The sequence below is a fragment of the Astatotilapia calliptera genome, chromosome 1 (genome assembly GCF_900246225.1).
Source record: "Astatotilapia calliptera chromosome 1, fAstCal1.2, whole genome shotgun sequence".
NCBI classification, from domain to species: Eukaryota; Metazoa; Chordata; class Actinopteri; order Cichliformes; family Cichlidae; genus Astatotilapia; species Astatotilapia calliptera.
The window spans coordinates 2,946,918-2,967,293 of NC_039302.1; the positions used below are offsets into that span (position 1 = coordinate 2,946,918).

Sequence of the window (20,376 nt, forward strand, 5' to 3'; positions counted from 1 at the left end):
ACAGCTACTGTGAGTTACAGGTGCCAACAAACAGACAGCCGATCTTACCCTGATCGTACTTAGTGGTAGCATTTACTTACAGAAGTCAAGTGGTAAGAGCTAGCGATTAGCACTATGACCGCCTGCTTAACATTGTGTTGGTCCCCTTTTTGCTGCTAAAATAGCACTGTCCCATTGAGGCATTGACTCCACTAGACCCCTGTAGGTGTGCTGTGGTATCTGACACCAAGATGTTAGCAACAGAGTCCTGTAAGCTGTGAGGTGGGGCCCCCGTGGACTTGTTTGTCCAGCACATCCCAGAGATGCTCGAATGGATTGAGGGAAATCTGGAGTCCAAATCAACACCTCGCTGTGCTCCTCAAAGCTTCCTGAACACTTTTGCTTTCTGACAGGTTGCATTATCCAGCTGAATATTGTTTCCATGAAAGGGTGTACATGGTCTGCAAAAAAGCTTAGCTAGGCGGTACGAGTTGAAGTAACATCCACAATGATGAAGGTTTCCCAGCTGAACATCGCCCAAAGCATCACACTGCTTGCTTCCTCCAACACAACAAACAACACACACCCAGCCATCCATGTGATGTACAAGTGATTCATCAGATGAGGCCGATCTTCTTCCATTGTGCTGGGGTCCAGTTCCGATGCTCGCTTGCCCATTGCTGGCACTTTGGGCAGTGGACAGGAGTCAGGATGGGCAGCCTGACTGGTCTGCATCTATTCAGCCCCATTCGCAACAAACTGTGATGCACTGTGTATTCTATATATGCTTTAGTAAGATAAGATAAGATAAGATAAGATAAGATAAGATAACCTTTATTAGTCCCACACGTGGGAAATTTGTTTTGTCACAGCAGGAAGTGGACAGTGCAAAAGTTATGAGGCAAAAATTAGAATACAATAAGAATAAATACAGTACACAACTGTACAGAATAGAATAAAATAAAATACTATATACAGTAGAATAAAATAAAATAAATATACAATAAGATAAAATAGAATACAAATACAAATACTATATACAACTGAGTAAAAATACAACGATGACAGAAAGGATTATTGCACTTGGTATTATTGCATATGTATGGATGTGTGTGCTTGATCAGTAGATGTTGGATCAGACTATATGGGCCAGCTTTTGTTACCTGTGTACATCAGTGAGCCTTGGCTGCCCATGTCCCTGTCTCTGGTTCACCCCATTTCCTTCCTTGGACTACTTTTGATAGATGCTGACCACTGCAGGCCAGGAACACGCCACAGGAGTGGCAGCATTGGAGATACTCTGACTTCGTTATTGAGCCGGCACAGTTCAGCCTTAGTCAAACTCTCTCAAATCCTTACATTCACCAGTTTTTCCTGCTTTTAAAGACAAAATGTTCACTTCTTAAATGCACCCACTAACAGATTCCACGAAGAAGAGATAATCAGTGTTATTCCTAATGTTTCACTAATTTCTCATTTTTAATGTTCTTAATTTTATACTTACCGTACTGATAATGTTTAGAGCATCATTTTGGAGCTCTGGCTTCTTTTGAAAATAATGGCTTCTTTTGGCATCAAAAGAAGAATAATTTTGTTATCCATATATTCTTTTTCAAGATGATCATACACAGTGTCATTTATTTGAACTGTTCTTTTCCAGTTTGACTGTCCAGGGTACATCTTTAATCTTTTAAAAAATAAAACAAGAATTAGGCCCACAAGTTTGAACTTATTTTGACTTTTCTCTAATCCAAGTAAACCCACATTTTCAAATATATCTGTACATTATTATTTGGTTTAATGCCCCTTAGAAACCTGCCCCTCAAATATATGTTTTTGGTAGTCATCAACTAGCTTCTGCATTATTTTGGCTGGATATTTAATGACCCTTGTTGGCAGAATTGGTATATAAAAATTGTTGTTTTCCTGGCACAGAACTGGCGTTTAAGCACAGCCCACAAATTTAAAATAGGGTTGAGTTTGGGGCATTGGGAAGACCATTCCAGAAACTCAATGGGCCATTTCTAAACAGGTGCAGATCATCGGTTCAAAGAATTGTATGTAAAGACAAAATTGATTAGGATGTTCAGGAACAAACCAGGAACCAACAAGATCAAGCCTACCAAGAGCTGGAAACTGCTGGAAGGCCAGTGTCGCTGTCCACAGTCCACTGACCTTCCAGCTGTTTACGCTACCACGGACTAAGAAAGAGTGTCGACCAAAGAAAAAGTCCATGCTTATGAAATTAATAACTTCAGGTTCAACTGAAATTTGCAGTTGTCCACATGGACAAGCCCAAAGCCTTCTGGGGAAAAGCTTTAAGACTGAGCTATTCAACCACAATGACAAGAGATATGTTTAGAAGAATAAAGGTTAGGCTTTCAAACCATGGATAGAATAATGAAGAACATAGACAAATATTAGTTGTGTTTTCGAACTTCAGAGCTGCCTCCTGATGAAATCAAAAGAATTTTGAAATCGTTCCCACATTCTGCTGCAGCCAGGTTTGACAGAGAAACACTAAATCTCTTAAAAGCAACAAATTACTGCAATTCAGATTAGCACAATAGCTAAATTAGAGTATCGCCTGGGGTTGTCGAGTGGCAAACACTGTGTGGAAAATGCTGTCCCTGCAGGTCAGTGTCAACTCAATTACTGCACAGTTTGTCACAGATGTTGCTATGGCTAAAAAGCTCAAACCCCTCCATTGCCATCCTTTCACTGCAAGCCGCTGAGCTAAATTTAACCTGTGGCATCACCAACCCCACCCGGCCCCAGCTCAGCTCTGCATCAGCACATTTACCACTCTGACCAAAGCTCCTTTTCTATGTTACAGCTTGAGAAGCTTTCCTACTTACAACAGCTTTTTTTAAAGCACGAACACTTGTGCAATCATAATAAAACAATTATTCAAACTGAGAAAATCAAAGCATTGATATGTTTTTTTAAAAAAAGTCAGTTTTGCCTTGCTCCAACGCTTTAGGCTAAGGTAGGGTTATGGTTACCACCTATGATGATGTGGTCATGAGGAGTTATATTTCCCAGTAATGGTGAGAGAAAGTAGTGTTTTTTTGATTTTTTTAAGAACCATGGTGACAGAGTGCTGAGGATTGCCACAAACATGCACCTCTGCAGTGACTGTTTTACATTTCAATACATTATTAACAAGCTAGCTAGTAGGGGTGGGGGGAAAAAATCGATACTGTTTAGTATCGTGATATTTTGTTTGCTAATAATGTATCGATACAGGGACAGCAGAAATCGATATTTTGTTACAAACAATTTTTTCGTGGACTGGAACATGCTCCGACTTCAGAGCATGTTGATCCTTTTTCTGAGCAAGAATCCTGACATTCCTTCACTGTCCAAATTTGTTTAACTTTTTTTTGGCAGCAATAAACATGACAGTTGACTTATTTTAATTTAAGACATGTTTTATTTTAATTAAGTTTAAAACTTTTTTATTTAGTATAAAATTATATTTTGTTTTAATTTACTTTCAAATTCTTCAGTTGCTGAAGGGGCTGCATAGTTTTCATAAATTGCATAGTTCAGAATAGCTATAATTGTACCAGATGGTTGCATTCAGTTAAGTTGGACTAGACTGTAATACAAACCGTTCAAGTTTGTCAACAATAAAACTGACTGAAATGAGAGAAAGACGGAGAGTGAGACTTTGATATTAGATAAAATTAATATTGATAAAGTTTACCTTTATATACAGAATTTGAATATCGCAAAATATTTTAAAAAATTGCAATAATATCGTATCGTGCGTTAAGTATTGTGATAATATCGTATCGTGAGTTGTATGGTGATTCCCACCTCTACTAGCTAGCTCCAAATATGTTAACTTTTCGCTCAGAAAAAAACCAAGATGGCTACATGCAAAAAGCTAAACTCAAAACTGTAGTCAGCGATAGGGCAGCGCAATATGGCAAAATATATTTGTCACGATATATATTTGAAAACTTGCGATAACAATATAACTGACGATATAATTGACGCGAGACGAAGTACTTTACAACTCCACAACTTTATTAGTGCAAAAAACCCTAAAACATTGATTTATTTTCACTTAAACAAGCAGCTGTTTATATTAGTTTAGTTCATTAGTTAGTTCCCCCCAACGTTTGCTACTTGTGTCATAAGGCATGCAGCTATTTAAAGCTACGCTGATTATTTGTTGAGTCAGCTTCTTTGGTCTCACCACCACGCTAGTTGAAGCGGACGCCTCTTCACGTGCTTTAACAGCTTTGTTGTACTCCAACAAGCGCTTCTGTTTCAAATGATGAAACGTGTTCTGCCAGGTGTGTATGAAAACAAAGCCACTGCGCATGCGCATTTTACCCATATTCTATCGCGATATTTCATTTTCTTATCTTTCTTAACATTGTACCGGTACTACCGTGAACGGTATAATATGGCCCAGCCCTAGTCAGCGACTCGATAGATAACATTTAGGTGGCTACACCGGTCGTTCATATGAAAGTCCATGGTCAAGACTTTTACTGTAGACATGAAGCCTGATTTTGCTTCCTGGATAAAAGAATGATTTCCAGTTTCTTGCTCAGACTGAAGAATAGGTGGATCATTAAATTCCCAAAGCCGAGGTATCTGGATCATTAGCAGGACTCTAAAACCTGTACTACATGTGCACAGTGGATGGCTTTCTTCTCAGTCCATTGAAGACTAATCAAGAGGAAAGGATGTAATGAATCATGTCTGTTTAGTTTTTAATGGCTGCTTTTAATGTTAGTTTCCACTGCAGTCACAATCAATATCTGTGGTCTTCGTTCTCCGAGACATCGCACCGCAGGCATAAACATATTATTACACAACATGTTATTAATGCACTTTGCCAGCATACTCACATCCACCCACACACATACACGCTTGTTGTCCTCCACACATGCAGAAATGTGCTGCACACAAAGCAAACACAAGAAGACATTTGAATTTTTGTCCTTTTGTGTTTTTGTTAAGCCCAAAATGAACCATGTGAGAACTCTTCTTCCAAGACACGAACGAAAACACAAGTGACAATGTAAACTCACCGTAGCATACTTCAAGATGATATCAGCTCGTTCTTCTGCGATTAGACTCTCGATGTCTTTCTTCATGTCAATATCTACGGAAAAAAGGAAGAGCAAGATTTGCATAAACTAGAGAAAACAACAACTGACGATGAAAAAAATAACACGGCTAGATGTGACTAACAGCACGATGAGCTGGTATACCTGAAGCATGCTTTGGTTTTAAAGAGAATAAACACATCAGTAGATGGTTGCCTTGGATTTAGTAGAACAATATCATAGTGGGGCTTTAAAATATCGGCTGCAAAACTGCACCAGAAACGTGCTAAAGCAGCGGTCCCCAACCTTTTTTGCACCACGGAGTCGCGGATGAATACAATAAAATAAAACCAGTACCAGAAAAAAGAAGATTTATTCATAACACACAAGAAAAGACCCAGGGAAACAGAGTTAACAATAAAAATGCTAAAATAATCATAAAAACAGATAAAACCCCTGAAAACCATACATTTCTCAAGTCTCGTGGCCTGGTACCGGTCCGTGAGTTGTTTGGTACCGGTCCCTGGCCTGGGGGTTGGGGAACGCTGGTCTATAGGACTGAACAAGCTCGGTAAAGACGTGGTAATTAATTTAGTGATCTGAAAACAGGTTCTGGTGAGTGTACTGTGCATTTGTCTGTCAGCTGGATTGAAGAGCTGTGTGAAGGTGTAAAAGTATAAGTGCTCATATACAGGCGCACCAAGGCCCTGTGCCAAACTGTGACATGACAAGGCCTGTTTAAAGAGCAATACATACTCTTCTAACTTATACAGCCTCTAGTACTAATAAGTAATAGTAATAAGAAAACAATACAGTACATTTCATAATTTGACTTAAATCCAATAAACGGGAGCCACCGAGAAAATGTTCCCTCTCTGTTTCATGAAACTGAGCATAACAAAGTCACGCTTATCTGCAGGTCAGTGATTTATGGCCCCCCGTCGAATGATTTAGGAAGTAATAAAAGTTAATGGCAGTTATCATTTTGATGACTATCATAAAATTATGATATTTTATAACTCAGTAATAATCAATAATCCGATGCCCAAAAATATGTGATCATGAAAATATGGCGATGGATGAAGATGATGAAGAGGTGGTTTGAGACAGAAACGAAAACTGTGGAATATTCATATTTTTGTGCTGTTGTCATTTTAAGCCAAAAAGTTTACTTTTTTAGACAAAAAAATGTTCCCTTGGCAGAAACCTGTGTGTGTGTGTGTGCGTCTGTGAAACTGTGTTAAACCACAGTAAAAAGGTTGTTTTTGGTAAAGCCAGTGCTTTTGTAAAGATGGGGAGAGTTGGAGGCTGCGTGCCCCGATGGATACATTTTGTTTGTTTAATCCAAAAAAGTTAGACTTACAAACGCTCCGCCTCAGCGTGAGACCGTCGTACCGAAGCGAGAGCGATGTTTTATGTGGAAAAACGCCTGAATGAGGAGACCAACAACACTGGTAAAGTTGTGGGGCAGCTGGTAAGGACTTTCTGCAGCATCTGCAAAGCTGTCTTGGTTGGTTTTAAAAAAAAACGCGCTTTACTCGTCAGAAGGCCGTAAATACAGCTCATTGGTCAGATCAAAACCGTCCTTAGTGGCTGAAGCGAGAGCCTGCCTTTCTAAAATTGCTTTATTGATCAGTGGTTTTTCTCATTGGTAAAAGCGAAGGCCACCTCTGTTTTAAATGGTTTCATTGGTGGATCGGGGAGGAGCTCCATCTTGCACCGTGAATCAGAGAGAATTTCACCCACACTGACCAAACTGTGCAAAGTCACACCTGACTCTCTCGGGGTCTCACGCTGAGGTGGAGCATGACTATATACTTTTGGGCATCTGATTATTACTTTTGGCCTTCAGGCATCGCAACCACAAGGCCAGGTGCAACAAGAAGCATGGGTCGTGAGAGACCAGCTGAAGCCTCACTTTACTTCACTGCTCAATTAGCAATGTTAACCTGCTTTGTAATGACAATACACAAAATGCAGTGTAGTACAATTACCAGTACGCCCTAGGATAATCTATTTGAGCCACTTTTAAAAAATGAACCTCACTCAGCTGAAGCTGGATTCTGACTGATGTTTCATCATCAAACAAAGCAGCAGAGGTATTAATCCAGCTTAATCTGCATCCTCTGTTTGGCTCTACACCAGTGACAGACCTGGAGTGATGATCCGGACACATTGCAGGACAACGCAAATCATCTGGATTAGGGAAAACCCCAAAGCGGGATTATGCAGTGAAAATCTGTGTTTGTCAAAGCCTGAACAAAGAGAAACAAAGAGCTTTGAGGAGCCAAACAGCAGACGTGCAGATAACACTGATGGCTCCTTCTTGGTTTAAAAAGTCCACAAAAAGGATCCACCTTAAGAGTGTAGCTCTGATATTTAGACAAAATGCCACACTGTAGTGTCACACTGTAGCAACAGAATTTACTTTACTTTATATTTGAGTCCATTTGACCTCCTTGTGTCCTGTTGAGTTTCTATAAACAAATGACACAGAGAGCAAACTGAGCGTCTGACTATGCAAAGTGAACTGAATGTATGTTTTTACCCAGTAGGTAGCAGGATGCTACCTTTCTGCTGTGTTGCTGTTGTCTGAAGACAAATCTTTCCCGTCTGTTCTAAGATGGTGGCTTGTAACCAAAAAACGTTTAACGACTTTCATCTAGAGGCTACCAAGGAATGGGCACTGAAGCTTTAAATATGAGCTGTCCTCTGAAACATATGGCAGCGGCTGCATGTGGTCAGCGTACTAAATCACAGACGAGCTCTGGCAGGAGACCCAGCACAAAGGGTGGAGACCCAACCTAGGAGAGGGAACAGAGACGGGACTGCACCCTTTCACACTACCTGACTGATGAACATGTACTCTGCCTTTGCAGGCTGTGTTTTACTCTCGGAATACACGCTGAGCTTTATTTAATAAACCTCCGAGTGGAGACTTGGGAGCTGGACTTGAACCAAGTTTTTTGCTGAAGTGGTTCATGGTCGGAGGTAGGATTGTTGAAATGAGTCACATTTTGCCCTCTGCACATTTAAGTTACTGCGGGTGCATAAAGTGTTTGGTTGCATCGGCTAATTTTAATGTCATAAGCCCAGTTTCACAAATGAAACTAGCTAAGATTACTCTATCAGGATACGTACTGAATCAAAACATATTAACACATTAAGTCATATTCATTATTAAAGAAGTGGTGTGTTCATTTAATATCATGTGGAGGAGTTTAAACTCTTTTTTGTCAAATTGAATTTTTTTTTATTCTGACCTCCAAATCTTTAGACAACAATATAAAAAAATGACATATTCTGATTGGATTAGGCTTGTAACTGATGACGACTTCAATCTCACAGGTTTAACACGGAGCTGTTATTCCTGTTTAGAGTGTCGTGCTTCTTCCTTGGATTCCTCTAGATTCGCTTGTCTAGTTTATATATTTTTTTCTCAACCTACAATCATATTTATTCAACTTTCACTTCATATTATACAGAAAACTATTAGCTATAAACTACTACTAATTTTTTTTTTCTGATGATCTAACCTCTGTTCACTAATTATCTGTGCTGATGTCTGGATGTCTCAAAACCTGAGACATTTAGAACTGAAGGCAAACTTGAGACAAAGTTTCAAGTCAGAAACCTTAGTGTCATTTGGACAGCGATCTCACTTTTGATAATGATAGCAATAAGGTCACCAGGACAAGTTCCAACCAAAATGTAACAAATGTTCTGTGATATTCTAAACTGCAGATCTTTTAACTATTTCTAGATCAAAGTGTGCAGACGTTGATTTCGGTAAGTGTGGTCCTGTTCTTTGGAAGTGTGTGTGTGTGTGTGTGTGTTAACTTGCATTTTATTTCTTTGTAAAGTTTACTTTGGGTTTTTTCCCTGCCTTAAAACAATACAAACCTACACAGGTCTAATGTTTGTGTTTCCTGTGTTAAGCACATAGAGTTTGAACTGTAATGGTCACTGCCAAAATCTGAGGTTTGGACTTTTACATAAACTGAATATCCATCCGTCCCCGGGTACTTTATGTTGACTGGGAGCCCTGTGGTTAAAAACTTCCTGGTGGACCACAAGCCTGGGAATTTGATCAAATGCCATTTAATTTAGGAGTAAGCATCATTGGAGCTCTAAAGAGAAGGAGAGAGTGTGAGAGAGAATTCCAACACAAAGTGAGTACAGCAGGACATACTTAAATGTTTTGTAACTGAATGACTCAGGTTCCTGTGCAGTTACTTGAATTACTAAAGATAAAGAACACCCAGTGAATTAGGGATTTTTTTTTTTTAGCCCTTGGTGGTCTGGAGCCTACTCTCGATGATTCTCTCTGAAGACTGTAAAACATTTACAGACTCCTCATCTATTAGCTAATCAAGTACAATGGAATCGTTGCACTTTGTTGATCTTTTTCATTGGTTTCAAACTGGATAAATAAAACTTTTACATCTTCCCAGCGAAACCTCACAAACAGAATCTCTTTTTTTCTGTGCTTCAGAAAAATTAAAACATGTACAATGATTAGAAAAAATATTCATGTACTCAGTATTCAAGAACTGGCATACATTGGTTCAATTTAAGACCTAACCGCTGTGTTGTGTTTGTGCTTACTAATATGTATCACATGTGAGTTACTGCGCAGAATGTGTATCAGTGAGTGAGGCAGTTATTAAGCCAATAAAGACTTAATAAGACCCACAAATGTTGCGAAAACTATGTGAGACTCAGAGAGTACAATGTTACGGGTTATCATTTCAGGACAAACAGGAGTAGCAGAAACACGCCAGTATAATAAAGCGTAATGAATATCTGAGCAGTGCTTCTGCTTTCAGCTGTCAGGAAAAATGTTGAATAACTTCGCTGTATTCTCGAAGCTCCCCCAGCAGGCCCGAGAGCTGCTGCCGCTGCCTTCAGTGTCTCCATCCCAGACACACGCAGGGCCAGGCTGCTGAAGGATGCTGCCCACGGTGTGGACGTGTTTCGCCGACATCAGGACCTTTGTAGCGGCTCAAAGTGTCATTTAGCGCTGGTAAACAAACCCACAGCCTCCGATAGTACGAGCCGCGCGCGATGCTGTGATTTGACACCATTCTACAGCCTCGCGCGAGACCTCGTTTTTATTCATTATTATTACTCCACAGAGAATAAGAAACAAATCTGGGGCATGGCTACAAAGAAACAAATACGCTTGTAATTACCTTGATCCTCTGGTGTATTCCTGCGCTATCCGTGCAGTTACCGCTCCGTTTGCTTTGGGCATTCTCTGCTGAAATTGCAGCTGCAGCAGAACAAGCCACCGGGCTGGTAACAATAGCCTCCCCCTCCGTCAATCCATGGGTTACCATCAGACACAGCGCACACATACGCGCACACAGGAGCACACGGACGGGACAGAAACCCTCCAGGTCCGCGATCCAAGCAGCGGCAGCGGAGAAGACGCAATGAGCAGGCGCCGATCGTCAGCCGTGTGTGAGCTGTAAACCAAAGAAACAGAACCTCCGACAACAGCTGTCCCGGTGGAGACGCAAACACCAGCATAGAAGCAGTAACTGGGCTTTCTGCTGCCGACATCTGCTGGAAAAACACTGCAGTGCAGGGATGGAGCCAGAGAGGTATGGAGCGCCGAGAGTGCCAGAATGAAATAACTGCGTGCAGTTCATCAAAAGTGTCATTGATCTAGTCAAGTTGGAAATACATAAACAATAAATACATATTATTAATTAATTAAAATAAAAATATTAAATGCATAATTAATTTAACTTAACATAATTATTTGATGGTGCCTGCATCTGCATCATAAAATAATTAATAAATAATATTTTTTATTGCTCATCATCAGATGATACCCAACATCTGATTGGCTACCCTGCACAGAAACGCAAGACAGACTCACTCAGATTCACTCGGGCCGTATCTAACTGGTTTGATTTGTTTGTTCCTGAAGCTTCATGACTGGATAGTTTTAGTGCCTGACCGGACAGAAACATTTAGAGCAGTGTGTTGATGCTGTTCATTGATATGCTGAAGAGCGACGTCAAGCAGAGAAATGATTAAAATGTCCGTTTTTAATTTTTCTCAACTGGAATTGAAAGTTTTGGAAATGTACTAATAAAAATACAATATAAAATATTAATAATAAAAATAATATTCTTGTTGCATATGTACCCTCTCTCCTCCCCAACACGTGGACCAATCTCATTTAAACGTTGCACGAACATCATCACACATACAGCCTAAATACACAGTTACACAAATCATGCGTTTGGGTCTCCACCTGAAGGTTGTACTTGCTAATGTAATGATGTAAAAGAATGAACATGGTTTTGTCGTGGTTAAATTCCTGTTAAACTTGGGATCGCAACCATGGGTTTATTTTGAAAGATTCGATTTTAAAAGTCTGCTACTGGTAAACTGGTTTTCCCTAATCTTATCCCGTTAGTGGCAATGAAGCTTTTGCTGTGGTAAGTTCTTCCTCAGTCCGCCCTGACTGAACATGAGTTTAAAACATATTTGAAAATCCTCATTGAGGTTAACATGGCAGTGCATTAACAGCATGAACTGCCCATACAGTAGCATCTGAGTAGATTTCAGTTTTATGATCTTGTTTTGAAATTAATGGGTTAGACGGTAGGAAAAATGGACACACTGAGCTAGCGGCTAACAGCTAGAGGAGACTGTCGTGTCTAATAATTTGAAACTTCTCTTGATAGTTTGGGCGGAATCCTGTTGCTGGAAACCCATGGTTACTCATGTCCCATGTTATTGCAGAGACCCACAAAAGGGGAATAAACCACGCCTGAGCTCTACCCATCTCGAGTCCAGAGAGTTTTACTCATACAGCACCGGACATACTGAGTGGGGTTATGCTAAGAGCTAAGTGTACCCTTCTTGGTCATAAAGGGATGGACACAGTCAGCAACAATACTCAGGTAAGCTGTGCTCAGTGGTACTAAGAGATCCAAATTATGTCAAGAAAATGTCCATCATTACACCAGGAGCAGCAGGAAGGAGTCACGCTGTTTACACTAAATTCTGGCCCTGCCATAAATGTCACAGCAGACATCAGGACTCCTCAGACCAGGCAATGTTTTTGCAATATTCTGCTGAGCCCCTGAGAGCTGTAGCCTGGGTTTCCTGTCCTTAACTGAAAGGAGTGGCACCAGATATGGTCTCTGGCTGCTGTAGCCCATCCGTTTCAAGGTTCAATGTGTTCAGAGATGCTCTTCTGCATAGCTTGGATGTACAGAGGCATTTCTGAGTTACTGTTGCCTTCTTATCAGCTTGATGCAGCCGAGCCCTCTCCTTTGACCTCTGGCATCAAAAAGCCGTTTTCACCCAGAGAACTGCTGCTCACTGGATATTTCCTCATTCTCAGATCATTCTCTGTAAACCCTACAGAGGTCATGTGGAAAAACTCAGTAGATCAGCAGTTTCACACTCAAAGTCACTTAAATCACTCTTCTTTCTCATACCGATGCTTGTGTTTTTCTTCAGCAGGTTACCTTGAACACGTTTGTATCCCTAGTGGAACTGAGTTTCTGCTATATGACACAGAATCAGGTTTTCATTCATTCTTTCCTGTTCTTGAATGAGTCTTTGGTGCTTTGTGTTCACTCTGAGAGCAAAATCAAATATGTGTTGTAAATATCTGAGGTTGTTAATGAAACAACAGCAGCAGACAAGAAGGAATCTTTAAGGCCAGTAAGGCCAAAGCCATGTCACAAATGTCCACCAGCACCAAAATGTAGCAGCAGCTTCTTTTGCACATGCTCCACCTCTCAGCTGAGTTCATTGATTTTTGTTCTTGGTTTTTGTGTAGTTCTGCTGACAGGGAGCTTTAGAAATGACACCAAAAACAATCTCATGTCACATTTTTATTAGTTCAACAGACATCTACACTGATGTGTTACTCACAACTGCACTGGACTGTATTCACATGGCTGTGCCTTTGTGTGTGAGCTTTGCTGCATTCTGAGTAAACATCTTGTGATTAAGAGATGCAACAACCTCAGCAAATATCCAACATGCTTCTACCTAACTATTAATTAGAAGCACATCTAACCAGCCCAAGAAAATAAATGGGCTCGTTCACTGAGTAAATAAAATACTCTTTGATGTCCACAGGGTGGCAGTGTTGTCCTCTGTGTTTTCAATGATTTGCATAACAGTCACGTGGACACCCAAAACCATCTGCATGTAGGCTTTCTGGATATACAGTATTGTATGTATATGTATGTATATGTATGCAATGCCACTTCACAACTACAATTGCCTCAAGTTGCTTTATTATGAGGACTACATAATGAGGTTTTGCCTCCTTTTGATGTCACTGAGAGTGCACATCCTAAATACTGTAACATTAAGACGCGGAGTGTGTGTCTGAGGTGTCAGCCTACTAAGGATGACAGCTGGGTTCACATATATGTCCTGATTCTACTGTTTAATAAAACAGGCACTGGATTGAAAAACAAAATAAATAAATTAAAACCAGTCGCAGTAGCTCCACTCGAATGCTCCACCACTGCTAACTGAATAAATACAGCCAGGAAGACAAACTAAGGAGCCTTTCCAAAGTAACTAATCAGCTGCTGATTGCACATGGAATTGAGTTTTCAGGTATTATTGAAGTTACCTGTCCTAGCTAAAATATTAACTATTCAGTCATATTCAGTTTGAAAACAGCTCAAAAACCTAAATATTTTCAACCTTTATTTGAAGTAATAAATGATTCGGTATGCCAAGAAACTGAATATGCGTTCATTTTTTTCTGGGTTTTGTGTTCCCTTTGTCCTTGTTTGGCTTCTTTCCATCACTGGCTGCATGAAGTCTGGCTTCATATTGTTTCACTATGTCATTTTCATCCTCAGAGAACACCTGCAGCTATAAGAAGAAGAACAGGCGGTTATGTTGATCATTTCCTGCTGCTCTAGCTCTTTGTCAGTAACTGATCTGCGAGTTTACCTTGTTCAGCTGCGTCTCTGTGTCATTCATATCAACTCCTTCCTTTTCTCCTATGGCACCTGCTGTCATTTCATAGAGGTTTAGGATCGCCATCTTAATCTTTCCCAGTTGTAGTGTCTTCTTTGCAGCTGTTTCCTGAATGTGGTTCCACTTTTGTTCCTGTATGAAGACAGCAACACATAATGCCATTCACAGTGTATATTTGACCTAGCCTTAGTTCTGCTGCAGGGATGTGATCCAGGATTGTGTCCGGTACCCATGTGAGAGCTTCGGCCTGAGTCTTCTCTAGCTCGGTCTGGAGCTGAGACAGCAGACTGTTTTTCTGCATTACCACCAAGTTGTGCTGGTCCTGCAGGGTTAACAGTGCTTTCTTCTGCTGGTCGACCTCATCCTGCAACTTCATCTCCTTCTGGTAGAACTGATCTTGAAAATGGAGCAGACTCTCTGTGTAGTCTGCGAGAGCCTCAGTATCCCCAAACTGTAACACACAGACATACACACAGCTTTGCTTGCAGCTTTATCTTCAGTGTTTTCGGTGGAGGAATCACTGTTTAACATCATTATTATCATCATTAATAATTGATACAATACTTATGGATGGTGCTCTGTGCTCTCTGTGCTGGAGTTTGACACACAGCAGGTTTTCCCCCACACGTTTTCATACAAAAAGCAACCTTTGATTGGCTCTGTTTTATTTCGGTATTCCCTGTTCTGCATGGTTACTGTTAGTTTTACTTTTCCCAGTCTCATTTTCCCCTTTGACTTTCAGTGGTTCCTTCACTCACCCCTCTGTCTTCCCCTATTTTTTCATCTCATTGTCTGCTTTTGCTTCTTGTTCCTCTTCCTCGTTAGCTTCCAGTGTTCCCCTTTTGGTATTTTGTTTAGCTTGTGGGTTCTGCTATTAGACTGATAATAGTTCACCTGTGCTTGTCTCAACACAGCACTGGGACTACATTTTCCTGCAGACTCTAACTGTATGCTTTTTAATACTGTAAAGCTGGTATTTTAACATGGGAGTCATGAATGGATGGATGGATAAATAGTCAAATATTGATATTTGATATCTGAGATATTTCTGAAACAGTGTTTGGTACTGTTGTGATAACTGCTGTGTATATTCCACCAGATGCTGACGCTAACTTGGCTCTTGTTCATCTGCATCACACAGTCACAGGATGTATCCTAAGGCTGTTCACATCATAGCAAGGACTTCAGCCACGCTGATTTAATAGCAGTTAATCCTAAATTCCATCAGCTACAAGGAGAGCAGATACACTGGACAACGTCTCCCCCAGCATCAGGGCTAACCCTCTACCACACCGGGGCCAGTCTCTATGTCCCTGCTCTTGTCCCGAGGATCCTCTGAAAGAACCAAGTCAACTAAAAAACAACTGGTGTCCTTCTCTTGCTGCTCCATAAAGTGCAGATTGACATATTTAATCTGTATGAGATTTGACAGCTGCACAGCATCAGAGAAGAAAGTGCTCTAAAGGGTCCTCATCATCACCCAGAAGATCATCAGATGCCTGTCTCTCGCCTGTAAAGTCTTTGACAATTCCTATTGCCTCAAAGTAGGACATTAATAACATTAAAGTAAAATTAAAACACCACAATGAGACGTTCATCCCACCCTGGTCACTTTGTTTGAAAGTCTGTCCTCTGGCAGACGGTTCAGGACAATAGAAACACAGATAAGGGTAAAAAAAAAAATGACGTAGTAGATCAGCTATGGTATGAATTTCAAAATCATATGTCTCCTCATACTTGTCGCCAAGTTATTACATTCACCAAGTTGTCCACGCCGCCCACCATTAGCCTGGAACAGCTGAGGGGTGAAAATGATTTGGATCCAAAAGTCAAAAAATAATATATATATATACACACATGATATGCATGTGCACTGACAATAAAGACATTATTTAAATGAACTGATTACTGTTAGCATGAAATAAAAATACTGTACCTTTGTTATTTTAAGCACACGCTCCATGAAGTGCTTGTACATTGAGTGCCTCTGAACTTGATGCTGTAGCTCCTCTCTCCTCTCCATCAGTTCAGCATACTCTTTCTTTAATCTCTCTAACTCTGCCTCCTTTTGAATGAACTCTTTGCTGTCTGCCTTCGCTTCCTCCAGAGCATCATCAGCATCTTCATCCTACACAGTTTCAGGTCCAATTTGAGTTTCGTTCCAACCATAAAACTGAAATTCAGCTTGTGTGAAATGGTCTTCTACAGTACCTCAACAAAGGCTTCATGAAAGCGCTCCTGTATTTTATTAATGTCATCCTGCAGCTCCTTTGTCTGGTCCTTCAAACTTTTTAGCTCCTACAGAAATGCACACAAAGTAGAAAAGGTTTACGTTACTAAGGGAATACTTGTGATGACTTTCAGGACAGTAGGCCTCAAGGGTACTTATGGTGAAACCGTGTGTTTGAAAAGAGCTTAAAACTGAGGACATAAAGCTATCAACAGACTCTCAAGAAACAACTGCTTCGTATCCAAAACATCTGTGTTGAAGAGATATCAAGTGAAGCTGAACTAGGGCCAGGCCACACAGGCGGGTAAACAGTACAAGGCAGCAACGAACAAATGCAAACAGAGGTTTAATTACACATTGGGGTAATCGGGGGAAATGAAAACACTGGGGAAAACAGCTGAAACTAACCAGGAGAAAACAAGATGGAGACAGATTAACAAAATAAAACAGGAAGCAACAAAACGTGAAAATCAACAAGATGGCCCGGGGAACACAGAGAAATCCCACGCCTGGACCGTCGTTGACCACCGCCATGATTCTAGCCTACGTTACAGCGTCATGTGCGCTTTTTACATCCAACACAAAAACTGCAGTCGTGGCGCTTTTTGATTGTACTCAGAACTCGGAAATTCTGCCTTCTGAATAGGAAGATGTAGGTAACACCAGACTGCAGATGAGCTGCATACAGGGCTGGACTGGGACAAAACCACCACATATCCAGCTTTATGGCTCCAGCAAACATCAGCTGATACTAGAAAGTAATATTAAATAAATTCTAACAACAGCTGATCAAACGTGCTGCTGTTGTTTAACGTGACATCCGGTGGTTTCCTCTTTCTGGTGCAAAGCGGACGATAAATAAACAAGAGGGAAAAGCAGATCAGCTGATCATTGATCAGTTTCATGATTGAAGTAGAAACAGGAGAGGGAGGGGAGAGGATGAGAGAAGAAGAGGCAGCTGTGCAGCGTAAACACAGAATAACTCCAGCTTTGTGTCTTTTTCATTGTAGCTGAAGTCTGGGACAAATTGTTCCTTTTCACCTCAATACGAAACGCGTAATAATTTCTCTGAATATGAGACAATTCCGTTTTTTACAGGACGGTTGGAAACTCTAATAATTAACCGTATAAACAAAATAAAGTTCAACATCAGTAACATAGCACCACCCAGCTGTATAGAGATTGAAAATGTGACGTCATTCAGGGGTAAAACCGCAAAGGATTCTGGGAACTCGTGGCAAGAGGTACTAGCGCACGCAGGCTTTCAATTGAAATCAGTTACACAGCAATAAAAAGAAACACAAAAATGTCAAGAAGCCGTTGTATTATTAACTGCAATAGCCGGTCGCATGACAGCCACGGGAAGCCGACGGGTAAAGAGGTCGGTTGTTATCGGATTACGTCGTTGAAGAGAAATTGTTCGAGCCATGTTTCTGAAGTAACAAAGAGGCGACGGATGGCCTGGATTGCAGCCATTCAAAGAGCAAATATAACGTCCCAGAACACTCCAGCTCACATGTTAGTCTGCTCCAAGCATTTACACAAAGGTCAGTGTTTTGTAGTAGTTAATGCGTCATTTTTCATAACATAATTGGTGATATAGGTTACAAGCAAGTCTGGCGCTGAACAGAAATTGTCGAGCTATGCTCCTTTATTTATTGTGCATAAATAGTGAATTGTCCTGACTCAATATTGCGTTTCGCTTCTGTTATTATGGTACATTGACAAAAACATATACTTTTATTCACAGGATAAAACTGTTGTTTTCTATCACTAATTGCCCAGTACGATTACAGCATACAATATTATTGTCACTGCTACATTTCTGTAATGCTACCAGAAATTATTTCCACTACTAATTAATTAACGTTGAGCTCAAAGGTCCTATTAATAAACGGTTAACGAATGTGTATTTATGAAGACAATTTGTGAGACTGGTAAACTTATGATACGTACGATGGTCTTTACTTTCTACACGGTGCATTTCAAGGTCCTGCACCCATCCGTCGGTAAACTGTACCTGGGCTTGTTGCAGTGACCTGAAGTTACTAAACTTCACGAGTGTATGCACTCACTCCAAGAACCGTATGATTATAAATATGAGCGTGGTGAAAGTTGGGCAGCACGCTAACATCTTTGGTCCCTCTGTGTGCTCGTAAGGGTCTGACCCTTTCACTCCTTTGATTTTTTCCTCTTATCTTTTCTTTGACTTTTCGTCGAGTCTGTCTTTGTACGGACCGGCATTGTTCTCCTTCGTTTTGAACATAACTTTTTTGGGGGGCAAAGAAAAAGCAAGAAGGTTTTGGAACCGGAGAATGAACGTTTTGCGGTGCTGCAAATGCTTGCATTTGATGCGGTACTTGGATTGTTTTGCCACGAGTTCCCGGCATGCAATGCGCGAAAGTCACGTGGTCTGTCAATCTCTATAGAAACCCCGTCATGCTAGCTAGCACGCAGTACGAAAAAGTCAACACAACGAAAATAAACTCCAACTAAACTTGGTTTATATCTGACCCAGATAGACTGCAGGTCATAACTTCTTACCTGAAGGTCAGTTCACCTGATACTCGGACGGGCGGCCGCTTCGGGTCTCTCCTCCTCTTGCCTCCCCTTTCCTTCATCCACCTGCTGGCCTCCACCACTTGCTAATGTTATTGAATCTGTGGAAGCTCCGCGATGCCACCACATGAAGTAACGAATAACGAGCCTATCTAAATCCCAGTAACGAGTAACGCGTTCCTGATTTTGGCATAATAACTAGTTACCGTGCTCGTTACCACAATAATAACGTAGTTACTGTAACGCGTTACTTCATAACGCGTTAGTCCCAACACTGACCATTAACACTGGCTACCTGATAAACCTTAAACTGCCAGAAATGCCAGTGACAAATTCACACCTGTGTGCCTTCCTCATCCTTGGCTTTAAGCCCTGCGAGCTGTCTTTCTCCCTTCAGCATTTCACACAGGACAACACTCTGATCATGGGTTTTCTTCTTTTCCCCCAAACCATACGTGTTCCTGCAAGAACAGTAAAAAGTAATTAGCATACATCATTTACCGAATCGGGCTTCACAGAGAAAAACAGTAGAAACACTCCACAAAAACTTACTGTGAAAACTGCTTCTGGCTTCTGGGCCTTGAAGACATGGCTGTCTGTTGAAGACTTTTCAAAAAGAGTTATTGGTTCACTTTTCTTATGTTATCTTTTTCTTCTTCTTCTTCGCTTATTATGTTTTCAAACTTTCTAAAAGTGTGCATCTCCAGGCTCTAACAACCTTGTTTCTATGGCAACCAGAACTTGTAAAGACACAACTCACAGCATTTCAGTTTGAAGAAACACGTCTCGACCAAATGTGAAAAGAGCTTTTTTTATTTTGAGTACATCTGTAAGACTGAAAAGATGAAATGATGATTGAGTTAGAGGTTTGCAAAAAGGTCCTTCACAGCTGATATTCGAATATAAATTCAGAGCAGCAAAAAACAGTTAACTGGCTTGTTCAGTTGTATCAGAAAACAACTGGAAATTTGCTTACAATACTGCCTCCATGTTAACTCCTGAAGTGATTTTAATAAAATGTGAACATCTCAAAGGAATCCTAACACCATATTATCCCGACGGAGCACTTCCCAGAGTCCTCCTACAGATAGGGACTCCTCAGCTATCAGAATTCCCTGCTACAGAAACATTTCCTATGTCTGTTTCAGTTTTCAGACACTAACTTTAAAATTAGGCCTAAAACTTTTTCTTTTAATAAACTTCTAGTGGGAGAAGATTATTAAATGTTATCACAACTGGCTTAAGAATGGTGCCACAAAACACCAGAAGAGTGTGGAAGTCAGAAATATCGCAGGAGGACTTTTATGCGATTCACATTTCTTTGGAGCTGGTGGCTGGTTGCTTGGACATTTCAGGCTCTGGTTGTTTAGTTAACCCTCTAAATTATTTACTGCAGGTCATCAACAGAGTCTCTCATTAGCAGTCGCTTCAATCACTCACCTGGAAGTAAAGTTTCTACTATAGTTGCTTGAAGCTGCTGAACGTCATTCACATTCTGTAGCCTCTGCCCACATAGCAGACAGGTCTGGCCCAGATCTGGTGTCAAGC

General features: G+C 40.7%; 2 protein-coding genes and 1 long non-coding RNA gene across 3 annotated transcripts in view; 1 reads left to right on the forward strand and 2 right to left on the reverse strand.

Moving 5' to 3' along the window:
* LOC113007674 (USP6 N-terminal-like protein) overlaps window positions 1-10,613 on the reverse strand; it is a 29,092-nt gene extending 18,479 nt beyond the window's left edge. Inside the window, exons 1-2 of the mRNA XM_026144517.1 lie at window positions 10,250-10,613; window positions 5,037-5,110 (exon numbers count right to left, since the gene is read on the reverse strand). Of these exons, the coding sequence (XP_026000302.1) occupies window positions 5,037-5,102 (66 nt within the window). The 5' untranslated portion in view covers window positions 5,103-5,110; window positions 10,250-10,613. The remainder of the gene's footprint in view (window positions 1-5,036; window positions 5,111-10,249) is intronic.
* Window positions 10,601-15,620, forward strand: LOC113007794 (uncharacterized). Its single transcript, XR_003269949.1, has 3 exons — window positions 10,601-10,663; window positions 11,820-11,980; window positions 15,139-15,620. It is a non-coding gene; the product is annotated as an uncharacterized LOC113007794 (long non-coding RNA).
* On the reverse strand, window positions 13,746-19,532 carry LOC113007728 (coiled-coil domain-containing protein 42 homolog). Its single transcript, XM_026144646.1, has 7 exons — window positions 19,381-19,532; window positions 19,169-19,289; window positions 16,251-16,337; window positions 15,976-16,167; window positions 14,269-14,490; window positions 14,013-14,171; window positions 13,746-13,931 (listed from the first exon to the last, which is right to left on the reverse strand). The coding sequence occupies exons 1-7, from the start codon at window positions 19,416-19,418 to the stop codon at window positions 13,809-13,811; spliced, it is 942 nt and encodes a 313-aa protein (XP_026000431.1). The 5' UTR covers window positions 19,419-19,532; the 3' UTR covers window positions 13,746-13,808.
* Between the last annotated feature and the right edge of the window lie 844 nt (window positions 19,533-20,376).

Excerpts from the sequence above, each read along its gene's own strand:
- LOC113007728 (XM_026144646.1), bottom strand. The coding sequence starts at position 19,418 with ATGTCTTCAAGGCCCAGAAGCCAGAAGCAGTTTTCACA. Across the intron at positions 16,338-19,168 it reads AGGATGAGGAAGGCACACAG|GAGCTAAAAAGTTTGAAGGA; the intron begins GTGTGAATTTGT and ends GCATTTCTGTAG. Across the intron at positions 16,168-16,250 it reads TTCATGAAGCCTTTGTTGAG|GATGAAGATGCTGATGATGC; the intron begins GTACTGTAGAAG and ends GAAACTGTGTAG.